This window comes from Cebidichthys violaceus, unplaced genomic scaffold (genome assembly GCF_023349555.1).
Source record: "Cebidichthys violaceus isolate CVI_PGR_0920_01 unplaced genomic scaffold, fCebVio1.0.p SCAF_22, whole genome shotgun sequence".
Lineage (NCBI taxonomy): Eukaryota > Metazoa > Chordata > Actinopteri > Perciformes > Stichaeidae > Cebidichthys > Cebidichthys violaceus.
Window position 1 is genome coordinate 573,805 of NW_027176395.1, and position 14,611 is coordinate 588,415.

General features: G+C 49.9%; 1 protein-coding gene across 1 annotated transcript in view; it reads right to left on the minus strand.

Annotated features, from left to right (window-relative positions):
* LOC137877935 (protein jagged-2-like) overlaps positions 1-14,285 on the minus strand; it is a 16,136-nt gene extending 1,851 nt beyond the window's left edge. Inside the window, exons 1-3 of the mRNA XM_068718124.1 lie at positions 13,953-14,285; positions 12,841-13,164; positions 181-238 (exon numbers count right to left, since the gene is read on the minus strand). Of these exons, the coding sequence (XP_068574225.1) occupies positions 181-238; positions 12,841-13,164; positions 13,953-14,021 (451 nt within the window). The 5' untranslated portion in view covers positions 14,022-14,285. The remainder of the gene's footprint in view (positions 1-180; positions 239-12,840; positions 13,165-13,952) is intronic.
* Between the last annotated feature and the right edge of the window lie 326 nt (positions 14,286-14,611).

Here is a 14,611-nt window from a genome sequence, read left to right on the forward strand (position 1 = left end):
TTCTGCACGGCTGCTGTTCTGGTGACTTTGACATCCGTCCGTTTTATATTTTCCGTGAACTTTAAGGGCTACGTTGGAGCGAGAAAATGTCTTTAACCAACGTTACAGTTACTGTCTGCAAGAACAGGATGATTCAGCATGGAGAGCAGGAAAAATAAAACCAGTGTTGGTGATCCTTACCATTGCTGTGTGTGCCGTTGTCTCTGTCCCACGCCTCCACTATCACTGTGTACGCTCTCTGAAACACAGGGGGGGGGGGGGGGGGGGGGGGGGGGCAGAGGTTATCACAGTGCACACCAATACAGAAACTCAGATATGCCAACTTCTCGACGCAGACGTACACATGATGCGGAGCACAGGAACAGGGGATATAAACGAGGCTCATAAACAGACGGTGGGAACGTTCACACACGTATTTTGCACAAAAGGTGAACAACGCAGGGAGAGTCGGTCCCGTTCCCACGCTGCTGTCACTGATTAGCTCCCGGCTGGTTAATCGAGCGCAGCCACGGATCGGCTTTGTTGCGAAAACCTGGTTTCAGAGTCAAAAAAAATGAAATCCTGTTCTCCCTCTTTGTCACTTCTGGATCAGGCGGGGACTCGTTCTCCGTCGATCAGCGTTTTATTGACCCCAGAGGGCGTGCGTTAGTCTTTTCCTCGGCTCCACGGATTTGATGACTTGCTCAAGGGCACTTTTGTGTGGTAATGCATTGATTTCCAATAGGAGGAACTTCTCCACCGGGATCTGGACTCAGTGTGCCTCTTAACTCAAGCGACAGAGGAGACACTTGGGATGATGGAATCAAGAGCGTTCAGGGGTTCTCGTTCATGTTTATTTTATCTAAAAATGTATCTTACATTAAAGGCACCGTGTGTAGGATGTGGTAGCATCAAACGCTAGCAACTAGCGCTTTGGTTTGTCCGTTCTGGGCTACTGTAGAAAAGCCCTGTAATGTAGATGTGAAGGGCTCGTTCTAAGCTAACAGAAGCACACAACAGTTCTTTGTTTCAGGCGATTACACGCTTACGAAAACATAGATATGAATGTCGTTATTTATTGACCTTGTTACACAAACCGTGGCGTTTAACCAGGTGGTCTCGTTGCCTAAAGCCAACCGATCATTTCCCAACGTTGACCACGTGTGACTGTGCGTTTCTGCAGGCGTGATGCCAGGTTAATACGAAACATATCTGCGGTTCGCTGAAACGTACGACACCAACTTTTCTTCTGACGGCTGGGTTGTCGATAATACTTCGGTTTGATAGCTGCTCGAAGCAAAGGATGCTGCGTGTGAAGGCGCAGCAGGCCGGCACACTATGCCCTACTTTCCTACTTTGCAGAGGAGACGGACTCCTCCGTCCCACGGCGACGAGCTCAAACTCTGGATTGTTTCAGGTGCAGGGCTATTTTTTTCCCCCCTTTTCTTTTCACGGGCATCAGCAAACAAACCGAAACGGCGCTCGCCGTCCGTCGACCGCATGGGGCCGGACGAGCAGCTGTGAGTTCCCATGACCCCAGTGTGACTTCGGAGGGACCGAGTGCTGCAGGGGAGATTACAGGGGAGCTCGCGGAGTGGAGAGATTAGAGACGGAGGGAAGACCGAACGCCACGATAAAGGTCGCTTTATGGGGCTCGGAGATTTTTAGGGCAGGTCACAGTTTGGAGACTAAATCACGATGAAACCATGCTGCGTTCACAACATGCAGGTTTGGAGCCGTTTAGGCAGCAATTGGGGAAAAAAAATCCCATTCTAATCACCAGAAAACTACTCAGCTACAAGAATCAGAACTTGCCGATGCAGAGTGCCGATCTAATACCAGTGCGTCAAAAACAAGCATATTATTATCTTTACACTCTCCACTGGCCTGATCGCTACTGAGCACTCTTGAGAGAACGATCGCTGCGCCCGAAAATCGATGATGGAAGAAGTGAAGAGCCAACGAGTGAGCCGCCTCGCTTCTCACTCACTCTACGGTGAGCGTTGCACATGCTCAGTAGCGCTCGGCAAGATTTACGGGATCTGACAGCGAGCGTTGTTGTTCCTTTGTAGGGGTACGATACATCGTGGGATGCTATTTGCCCTATGTGAGTACGCATCAATGGAGAACGTTTAGTCCTCACTACCAGGTCAGTCTGGGTTCAGATGTGGAACAGGATCTCAAACTTAAGCCCCTTTCACACATGAACCACCCTGAACGTATATCTAGACGTGAATCAGAGGAGCCGTATGTCTGAATCATCGGGACATTAAACAGACTTCGCCCTGCCGGCGATGCAGTACAACGTCTGTGTAGTGTCCCGTCGAGCTCATGTGTGAACAGAGGCGCTCATTGTTCCAGAGGATTCATGCGGCCGGCAACAAACATCCGAGGGTGAAGAAGAAGAAGAAGAGTCCTTAATGCGAAGGCGCCAACAGAAATGTCTAACTGGACAGACGACGAGATTCGGGAACTTCTGCCGCTAAAGGCCGACGGCAAACCCACCAGAGAACGTCAAGGAACGGCAAGACGCTTGGTCGTTTATGACCAACTTATGAACCGGCTATGTGAAGCCGATGAGGAAGTGTGTTAAAGCTGCATTCTCTCTAGTGTCCACCAGGGGGCGACTCCTCTGGTTGTATAGAAGTCTAGTCTAAAATGACTCTACTTCTCTCTTGATTTATTCCCTCAGTAAACATTGTAAACATGAGTTTATGGTCTCAATCTCTAGTCTACAGTCTTCTTCAATACAGCATGATGTTCATTTAGTACATTATGGAACATTTAGAGTCAAACACACCATAAAGCAGGGGATGCTTTAGGGGCGGGGCTACACGCTGATTGACAGGTCTCTACCAGAGACGTATACGGCGTCTCTACGTCACTCCTCCTCAGTCCAGATATGGTCACTTCCTGTTCACAAACTAATGGGTGGCGTCACTACGACTACGTCCACTTCTTATATACGGCCTGTGAATGTGACGGAGGTGTAATCCGTGTCACGCTCCACCCAGACGTCATCCCTCGACTACAACCAAACTCCTCCTGTTGTGTGCTACAGGACACGTGTTAAAAGGGAAACAATCTCCGGAGTTTATGTGAGAAAACGACTTCAAATTATAGTTCCAATCCCTAATAACCCCCCCGACCCCGACCCCGCCCCCCCAAAAAAAACAAGACATCAGCCCGAGGACGACATCGGCTCCAGATGACACGGCCGTGATTTATGAGTCCAGCGAGCGGCACATAACTCTGTAACGAGTGAAAATAAGTGGACATTATCATAATCAATCTTTCCCTTTGTAATCAATTTTAAATGTCACAGCCGCTGGCTCCCAGACAGATGGGGCTGTCCCACGGCCTCAGAGCAGTGTGTGTGTGTGTGTGTGTGTGTGTGTGTGTGTGTGTGTGTGTGTGTGTGTGTGTGTGTGTGTGCGCGTCCTGCAGGATCAAAGTGTCACGTCCCTTCTGTCTGCAGTGGGACGACTTTAGGAGTCGACTCTATGTGATATGGGAGGGGAGGAGGACGGGAGGAGGGGTGGGTGGGGGTGTGGGAGGGAGACACTTGACACCTCCGAACCAATTTACAGGAGTCAGAGGGATTTGAGTTTTCATTAGGCGAGGAGAAGCCGGCCCACTCCCTCGCCGCCTTCACCTGTTCAATGAATAAATTACGGCTTCAACAGCCGCCGGCAACTCGGAGCTCTACTGAGGATTCGGCGCAGGCTGGAGCTGCTTCATGATGGCTTCTACACATGCTAATAAGATTTAATCTGCTGCACTTCGTCTGCCGAGTTTAACCTCGTTAAATCTGACTTTGGAGCGTTAGCGCTGCGCGTTTATACTTTGATGGTTTTAGTACCGGTGGTGTTCATGAAGAGGCTACTGGACGAAGATTACAGACGAAGTGAATACCGTTGAAAGTCCAGTTATCAACGACACAGATCAACGGCTTGCGACCGTTTGCGAAGCGAAGTTTATTCTGAAAACTGCTCCACTTCCTGTCCCCGACGTCAGATGTTCCAGAGCAGAGCTTTACACCTTCAGGTAGGATTAAAATAGAGAAGGATGTTCCTTTAATTGAATTTTTCACAGCAGCGGGGAATAGAGAAAGAACCCAATTAACAACTTTTCTCGAGTTGTGATCAGAGGAAGACGAAGGGAGGGGAAAAAAAAAAAGCAGCGGCAACACCTGTCAGGTCACACCTGTTAGTCTGTTGACATGAATAAAACATGTCGCTCCCGGCAGAGAGGAGCCAGGATGGTTAATTTAGCACATTATTAACAGAACGAGCCCACCGCCCCTCCACCGACACCACCTCCTCTCTCTAAGGAGCCCCCCCCCCCCCCCCCCACAGGAGGCCTCGCTCAGACGGCAAATCTAATCAAAGCTAATCTAATCAGGTCTTTGTACCGAGCTGCAGAGTGGGAAAATGACCCAATTCACTTCTTTTTTTCCCACACCAAACGCGTGGAAATCTATTTGTGTCGCTCCAGGTTACGACGGAGAGGAATTCTGAGGATTCGTCTTTTAAAGGAAAGCGCGTGAAGGGAAGAAAATACCGCCTTAAATCCATTAGCGAGTCCTCTGATCCAGCGATTACGCTCACGGATACACAGCAAGGTGAGGTTTTTCTAACGTGTTTCTGTTTGTTCTTCACATTGAAAGTGCTTCAAACAAAGATCTCAGTAAGTCACAGATACAATCTGAAACACCGCGCATCTGTAATCAGATGCTGCCGACGCTCAACCACTGCGCTCAGAGACGTCTCATCCTTCACTACTTTAAAACCTCGTATCACAGTCGCTCATCTCCTAGCTCGGGATCTCAGACTGGTTTATGGGGCAGCGTGTGCTTGGAGGTGCACGCAGTCACAAAAGGTGCTTTCACGCTTTTGATCTGTGCTTCATGACGAGAGGGACAGTTAGGAGGAACATAACGAAACACAGAGGAGAGGATCCCAGAGGAACGAGCGCAATCCCAACCGTCGAAATTGCTCATTGGAGCGTTGAAATGCTTAGCTGGAGCTAAGTGAAGAAGAGAACAGATCAGAGAGATGAGCGTGGAAACACCACAGCGAGGTTCTCTGATCCTCTGACTCGGTTATGGGTGTTTGGAGAACGTGTGATGCCCTGAAAGATTACTCCACGCTCCTCTGGGCCCTAGTTTCTGAAGAGCGCCGACACATCTACACATCGGGTGGACCGGGACTCTCTCTTTCGGGAAAAACCACCAGTTGATGGATCGTGAATATTCATCCTCGTCCGAGAACAACTCAGAGCTCCACGTGAGGCGAGAACACCTGAAGCAGGTGTGAATACCCAGATTTAGCACGTTGCACCCCGGAGAGGCCTTCTGCAAAACGCTCTCTACTCCACTCCTGACATCCTGCCCTCCTCCTACCTCCATCTCTCTCTGCTCCGCCCCTCCTCCCTCCAACTCAATATCTGGGCACAAAGGCCGAGGCATAAAGTCATTGTTCCCCCTCAAAGGTGCGGCGACAAAGAGGTTAAGGCGGTCCTCGTTTCCACAGCGCCGCCGCCGGGAAAGTGATACCCACGCCGTGGGAAAACCCCCCCGACCGGCTCCTTCGTCAGTGATCCGACCGAGCGGTCCCTCCTGCACCCGGCAGCAAATGAAAGTCTTTCATGTCGAAGACGAGGGAGTGGAGGGAGAGAGACCAGTTCGCTGCTGTCGCTATAAAACGAGTCTCTCCTTCAACCTCTCTGAGCATCACTACGACGAGCTCCAAACCCACCAACGCCTGAACATGAAGACCATCCGAGACCACCGACGAGAGAGGCGGAGAGATGTCGAGCCCCAGGTCGGAGCTGGCCGATGCGATTGGCTAGTCTGCGTTTTTCGAGGGGCGGGGCTTAGCGAAGGGTCAATTGACAAAAAAAACGATCTTAACTCAAAGGAGGAGAACTAGTAACGACAGCGGCACCGTTCATGCTCGTTCAGTAAAAGTGAGTTTTGGGTGAATTATAAAAAGTTGCTCTTTTATTCTGCTGATGAAACATAAAACCAAACATCAACCCAGAGCGTCCACTTCATCCCATTCCACACATCTAATGAGCAGCGTGGATGTCATCTCAGACGTTGTGGATGAGAGGAAAGTGTGTGAGAGTGTTTTGCGGGGGTTTCTCCATGAAGTGGCCGGTTGGGTAACTGAGGTCACTGACAGAGATTCTGGTCCCAGATGTGTTGAGAAACCCTGCTTGAACCCTCACCCGGTCCCTCCGGAGAGGCCGGTTAGGAAAGGCTGCGTGACGTGCAGCAACGTACGGAAGAAGAAGAAGAAGAAGAAGAAGAAGAATGCTGCATGAATTCTTAAATTTGCCCTCTTTGATCTCTTCAGCATACTTTTGGAAAAGCCAAATGATGAGTCAGGGTCCGTGAGAGGAATGTTAGGGAAGGGAAGAACGTTCCCTGAACTCTGCTTCTGGCTCCGTGGACGTTCGGTTCACGAGGAGAGCCTGAACGCTGCAAAAAAGTACAACACAGAAGATCTTCTCCCACTCCGCATTCGCACCAAAGAAAAGCAAACCGCCGGTGCGACAGCACGCTCAAAGCTAGCACAACAAGCTAACGAGAAACATGTAGCTACAGGGGTCTTTCCCCCTCGGCGAGTGCTCCGAGAGACAAAGACGGACGAAGACAAACAAGAGATCCGTGAAGATGTCAGGAGATGAAGACAATCAACAAAGGAGCTCTGTTTTTTATTTCCCATCATGCACTCCTCCGCCTTCAAAACGCCTCCCTCCCTCTCAGTGAGGTCCAGCTGAGCTCCATTAGCCCGGTGAGCAACTACCGGGAGTCAAGTGGGAAATTAAGCCGCGTGCTTTAATTACCTCAGTGCTCACGACCTAAACACACACACACACACACACACACACACCCACACGCATCGCGACGATACACACATTCACACCTGTAATCTGAAAGTGGATCTCTGATCTGAGCGAGGAGAAAAAAAACGGTGTAAACGCACGCAGAACAAAATCGCCATCGGCTCGGCGAAACCGGATCTGGAGGTGGATCTCAGCGGGAGTTAGAGGACGTCTGCAGAGTTCGGCCACATTCTGAAGAGACAAACGCAGCGAAACGAGCTGGACGCAAAATCACGACGGGACGCTTATTCTAATAACAGGTGTAATAAAGGTCACAGAGCAGTTCATGTGCAGTCCAACACACGTGAAACTGATCTGTACATGCTGCACACGGGCAGCTTGGCGATGATTCAATAATATACCACGGCTACGGAAACATACTCGTCCCCGATTGGCTGGCAGGTGTCCATTGAAACTGTATATGAGGACATCTCAAACATAGTGCGAGTTTAAGCTCCGGTTCTAAATCAGTGCTCAGTGTAGGATGAACTAGAGGAGCAGGGATACTGACGCTTCAGTGAAGAGGTCATGATCTTAAGCGTGTTGGAAAACGAGTCGCTGAAATAAAGCAATCCGATTGGTTCGTAGGATCGGCAAGTGTGTTTAAAGCTGCATTCTCTCTAGTGTCCATCAGGGGGCGACTGCTCTGGACGTATAGTAGTCTAGGAGAAAATGACTCTACTTCTTATTCAGCGTTCGGTTGTACTTAGCTCCTCCCTCTGGCGTCACTTCTGGTTGCAAAAGAAACAAGATGGCGACGGCCAAAACGTTGAAATCGAGGCTTCAAAGCAACGGGTGACGTCACGATGACCACGTCCACTTCTTATTCACAGTCGATGTAAAAGAGCTACGGCATCGCGGCGGTGAGGTCGACCTCCTTTGCATTGCCAGTATTACTCCGTTAACGAGTCACCATTAACGTTCACTAATCTGACGGTCTTGACGTCGGAGAGATTTTGTGTGGAACCTCTTTCCAGAGATGTTCAAGGACTGGAGAACGTGGAGCAACGCCATCGCCCCCCCGCCAAGCAACACACCTCCACCGAATACATACAAGTCAACGGATTGAAGGGCAACATACAAACAATGCAAATAAAAAGACAAATGAGACGTCGTGGCTTCCATATCACATGATAGACGTTGCAATTCTTTCTATAGTACTTCTCTTCTGTGTTGGCTTGCACTTTAAGATCAGTAAAGGATCTAGTAAGTGGACCTTTAGTTTTATACTATACTTCTGAGGTCAACATTGAGCTTTTTTTTTAATCAGAATTTGTCACAACTTTGCTGAAATACCAGATTTTGACTTGTTGGGATGAAGATTAATTCAACTGACTGCTAGTAAATATCATATCAGCATCAATATGATGCATGGGTACAGCTTCCACACACACACACACACACACACACACACACACACTCATAGTTTTAACAACACTGACTCACATTCATTCTCTGCAGACTTACACCTGAAGCTTTAACCCATGTGGTTTATCTTGTGTGGACCTGCTTTTTGTGCCTCATAATGTAACTGTGAGAACATATTTATGTCCCGACACACACACACACACACACACTCACACACACACACACACACACACACATACACACACATCAGTCACACACACACACACACACACACACACACACATCAGTCACACACACACTAAACCAAAACCACCAGCAGCCTCAGCAATCGATCAGCTCGCACAGACCGAGCAGCTAATCGCTCATTGAACACGCCTCAGAAGCAGGTCAGCTGACGCGGAATCCAGCGACAGCGTGGGAAAGACGAGCAGACTCGTCCCGACCGCAGTTAACCACCACACACACACACACACACACACACACACACGCGCACAGAGCCCTGCTGAGGCCTGCTGCAGGCTTCTCGGGCTTAATAGAGACACACGGAGCAGAGAGACGGGGGTGAATTGTTGTTGTTGTTTTACAGAGAGACACATGTTCCGGGTCAACCAACATGCTTCACGAGACAAAAGCTGTGGAGCTCCAAAGTCACGTATGCATGAAGAACAGGAGAACCATGTCCTGCTGCCAATGAAGTCTGTTCAAACTCACTGACACACAACGTCAGAGAGTAGCTGGTAGCTGTACAAGTAGAGATCATAATATCTTTACTTTGCACTCCCAGTCTGGAGTCGACTGATCCTACTCGTCAGCGTCTACCCGCCATGTAGCCACGTAGCTAACGCTAACATCTGCACATCATGGGGAGGAGCGGAGACATTGCTGAGCGGTCTTCATTAAATCAGACATCATGGTTTCACTTAGTCGCAGCATCTGGTTCTGTTGTTGCACAACTGGTTGACATGTGTAGGCCTTAAAAATAGAACTTTTTTATGGGGTCCTTTTTCCATTTTTGCAGCATCACCACGAGACACCAAACGTACCGCATCATCTCTTCCGCTCACCTAACACACAGCCCAACCCTCTCCTCCTCCTCCTTCCTCCCCCCAAAACTAATCAACCATTAAAGGCGGTCACCAAACCGAGAGGAGCTCCCGGTGGAGGAGCGTACGCGCCAAAGACGCACTCTGCAAATGAGCCAAATGAGCCAAACGAGCCAAACGAGCCGACCGGCAGTGATGGCATCGGGGGCAGGACGGGAGGAGACGGAGACATCCAACATTGCACTTTGTGATTGCTCACCGATACTCCTCCGGGTGAGCTGATCTTTTGCTTCGTCAACGCTGTAATCATAGCCTGTTCTCCTAATGTTGTTTCACTAAAACATTTATTCCAGGAGGAGGAGGAGGAGGAGGTCTCCAAACAACAGCTGTTCCACCTCTGTCCTCTCAGATCTGCCAGGCTGAGGGGGAATGCTGGCAGAGGGGGAGTAAAGAAACGGGCCATGAAACTGAAGGAGTACACACCCTTGATCCTTGATTTACTCACAAGAGGGGTGAGGGGAGGACAGCCGCTCTAAAAATACCCCAGAAGGAGAGAGGGAGAGAGGGTACGGTTTGGGTGAGATGGGGGAGGAGGAGGAGGAGGAGGAGGCAGAGGAGGAAGAGGAGAAGAAGTAAATGCTTGTTTTTTTTGCTGTCAAAAAAAAAAAGTTTCTGCATCCTAAAAATACTCTTCCCTTGTGACAGAACCCTCACAAGGAGGCCGGGTGGAGGTTTTTCTATTTTGAAAAGGGGGCTGCTTCCTCTCTCTCCTCCCCATCATCATCCCTCACTCCATCAGTCAATCCCCCCCCCTCGTCCCTTCAATGAAAAAGAAAGATGTCACTAAAGACCCAAACAGCCAGAGGGCTGAACATGAAGGGGAAATGATGGGCGGAGCACAGAGCAGAACAATGTCTTCTTCTTTTATTTTAGCTTTTTTTTCTCTGCAGCTAATTCATGTCAGGACCAGTGGCCCAGATTACTGGGGCCGATGGAAGGAGTCCACTATGGCAGCACCAGAGGCTACAGGCCACACACTCACACACACTCACACACACACACACACACACACACACACACACACACACACACACACTCACACACACACACACTGCGTCAGTGACTGTCAGCGCTGTCTGTGGCAGGAGGAGGTCTGCGTTTGGCCTCGTAACGTCTGAGCAGAGTGAGACGTCCGTCGTCTTTCACGGCCTTCTGATCGATGTGTGGACGGAGGAGGAGACGTCCCTCTATGTGGACGACCTGCTCTGTCTGAGGAGGAGGAATCCCTCCTCCGGGGTTGACAGGATGCTCTACACGTCAGTGTTTGAACTGCAACACGACGACGACGACCGGATTCAAGTGACTGATCAGAGTCACCCTTCAAGAAAAGAATGCCAAACAGTCTCTGGTTCCAGTTTCATTCAATGCTAATTAAAGATTGTTGTCACACATTCACAGTTTTACCTCAATGAAGTTATGCATTCTATTCATGTTGTCTTTTAGGATTTGAAGCATCCTATGCACTGTACTGCTGCAAACATGGGTAACAGCTTCACATGTGTTATTGTATTCATGTTACTGGTATCGGTGGTTGGTGGATTTGGACGTGTGTTCTGAGAGAAGAGCTGCAGTGAGGTCACGCATCGGGAAGACGCTCTGATTGGCTGAAACATGATTGCGGTGTAATGGAGACCGGGCTGCGTGCTCGTTGGTACTGAATATAAAATGTGCACAAAGACGCCAAACTTTCAGAGTTAGTCTCATATTCCAACGGCTGAAGGTTTGTTTTTGAGCTCATTCTGCGTCCATCTTCCCTTACTGCAAAGCCCTTTGTGCTGCACTAATAAAGTTGATTATTATTATGATAATAGTGCAGTGGTGGCGGTGCACAGAGAGGGCCACACGCCACATATTTAACCACCGGTGAAACCTTTAGCAGGCGTCTAGAGAACTGATTTAACAGCGCGAGGTGTGATGACATTTCTTTTAAAAAGCCTTCAGCTGCTTCAACCTCATCAGGAGAAGCTGCTGAACACTGATACCCTCTCTCTCTCACACACACACACACACACACACACACACACACACACACACACACACACACACACGCATAGTGGAAAGTACTGACCCCCACACACGCCGAGCGAGACAATGACCCAATAACGGATAGAGCGTGAACCTGAGAGGCGGCGAGGTAAAGGCATCCCCCGGCCCAGATTGACCGAGGATCTTCACTTGTTTGAGTAGTTGGTGACACCGATACCCGCCGCCTGTGTCACACACAACTTAGTGGTAACCCAATCCGCCCGCGGGGCCCCCGACTTACTACTTCCATCTTCCCCTCCGCTGACAGCTGACCATGAGGAGTGATGAATGGAGGGGTCAGGCCAGCCAGCCGAGCACAAAGCAGCCGATACGTGCGGCCGTCCGCGGTGAACGAGTTCAGATCTGTGCGGGCGCTGATTTTCAAATCACAAGCGGTCAAACAAACATCCACATCACACATTCCCAGAAGGCCTCAAACTGCTTATTTCATCCGATCAAATATTACGTTCATATGAAGCAGAGAATAAGAGCGGATCCTTAAACCGGAGGAGCTACCAGGATTTATGTTGTATTTGTTCTTCATACACTCAAAAGGTCCACGTGTCCGAAGTCCTTTTGGACTTGTTTTTATATATATATCACCTTTACACAGATTGCTTCACCGCAAGCAAGACAATACTTCAGACAAGCTTCTGTAACGTGTTCACATCTCAGTGAAACAACAGGACTTGGTGGGATGGAAACTGTTGCAGTGTAACTTTAGTAAATGATTATCTAAAGAGTCATAAACTGCTTTTCTCTTGATTGACGAGCTACAATAACTACATGATGATGAGCAGCATCATCTCTGCTGCTCTTTTCCGGTAGGACTCTTATTTTGACAGCTCGCTCAGCTGTTGTGGGAATCAAACCTGTGACGTTTCCTCCTTTGGCACGTCACCCCCCCCCCCCCCACACACACACACACACCATCACAGCTCGCTGATACGGATCTCTGAGAGGAACAGCGGCTCTCATAAAGCTCCGACATTCACGACTGTTCCCGTTTCCCACGCTGGCGCAGCTTCTGATTGGCTGCGCTGTTTGTTTGGATTAGATAATAAGTTACCTGCCATTTCTTAATCCCCCCCCCCCAAAACACTCTGTAACGAACAGCAGCTTGTTTAGTAACTCATCAAGCTGCACCGTCGCTGTGCGTAAAAGCCATGCGTCACGCGCGCTCATGGGCTTTGGCTCCATCAGAAACGCACAGACATTCACTCAAAAAAAAGCTCCACGAGAGCAATGCGATAACCCTCACGAGGCGTCTGATCACGTAGCGAGAGAGGCAAGAATGAGCGGCACGCAGACTGACAACTGCGCCAAAATGTGCCAAAATACTAACAACCAAAGTCCCTCTGATAACTCTACTCTTTAAAACACACCGTGGAGGATTATGAACATGAAAGCATCTTTTACATGACACTGGTGAATCTCTCCACCTGTTCACGCGCCGCTAAGATCCACTTACCGGCCAGGCGAACTGGAAGGGGATGGTGATCTTCCCGGCGTCATTGTTCCGGTTCTGTCCGGTTTTCTGTCCGCCCTTGAACTGAAAAGTATTCCCACCGATAACCTTAGTAGTTTCCGAGCCGTAGGTGCACTGTCCGTTGGTCGTGACCTCCGTTTGGTATTCCTTTAAACACACTCTGAAGTAGGTGTCGCACTCGTCCGCGCCGCAGTGGCCCTCCGCCGCGCTCTTCTCCGCGTCGCAGCAGTCGCCGTTCAGGAGCTGCCCTTTGGGGTTTCTCACCGAAATCAGCTGCAGCTCGAAGTACCCGGTGGACCGAGACACCTGGAGAGAAGACACGGTGAGTGAGACGGACTGTGTTTACACTGCAGGGTCCATTCAGACGCTCTTCTAAAGACATTTTGTGGTTCCTTCCTTTAGGGTCTACTGCTGCTTTTTAAGGGACTGGACGGGTTTGGGTCAAATGTTCAAGCACTTGATTAAGATGTAAGGGGGAAGTGGGGCGTATTATTTGCAGCGTGCAGACACTCTGCAGCCCGCACTACTGTACATTCTGGCACAGCGGAACTTCAGGGGCTGCGTAACGAGACCTACGCTCCAATTTAGCTCCCTCTGCATATCAGACCGAGACCCGCTGCAGTCTGAGTCCCAGTGGAGACTTCTGACTGAGAAAGACGAACAGAGCCGAACTATTCAGGACCTGACGTCTAACGACCTGTTACAGAAAATCAACATGCAGGTGAAGCTGCGCTGCAAACACCATTTCACCCAAATGAGGTGCGTAAAGCGCGTAAAGCACTCTCCATTTGGAGATGTAACTTTAAAGACAGAACCTTGACCCAGCCGTGTCTTCAGAACTTTACGGTTTACGTCGCTGAGCAGCAGCTGATATATTTAATACCGACACCGCATCACACAGCAGATGCGTTTTACTTCATTCCCAGAAGGAAGCGTGAATTTAGAAATCCTGAGATCACATGATTCGAGCAGGCAATTCAATTAAAGCTGGAACTTAACCCCCCCCCCCCCCATCCAAAACAAACTTCCAGTCGATTGATACGTGAACGCACCATCGATAACCTCCTCACCCCCTCTGAGATTAAAGTTCTCACCTCAGCCCACAGCGTCAGGAGCAGACACACTAGAGAGGCGCGGCGCGCTGTCCCCGGATTATTCCACATGTCTCCGGCTGCGCGGTCTTGGTTACCATCGGGGAAATGAAAAGAACATGTATGTCTCAAATCCGTCGGAAAATAAGAACGCAGAAGAAGAGCAGTGTCCCTCCTCCCGGTGTCCGAGGCGTGCACGGTGCGGGCTGCTCCCCGGGATGGCTGCGGCTCTGGAGGAGGAAGAGCGCACCGCTGCTGCTGCTGCTGCTGCTGCTGCTGCTGCTGCTGCTGCTCTCTGGTCCACGGACGCACTACGAGACGCGCGAACTCCACTTCCCTCCAACGCTCGACGCACTAAACAGCAGAGAAGGAGAGCAGCGGCGCGTCTCTGTTGCCAAAATCCAAAGAAGGGGCGCGCCCCCCCCCCCCCCACGAGATGAAGGACAGCGGCGTGGACCAATCACGGTGGACCGTTCGTCCCGCGGAGAGCCAATCGAGAGGAGGGGCTGGGAGAGGGGAGGACCGCTGATGGAGCTGTGGTGGAAGTTTTCTCACACAGGAGCTGGTATTTGTGTTTGTATTACACTCACACAAACACACGTGACTCCGTACGCTGCAATGAGTGAAATACATCAAAGACATTTATTATGACTTTGATTTAT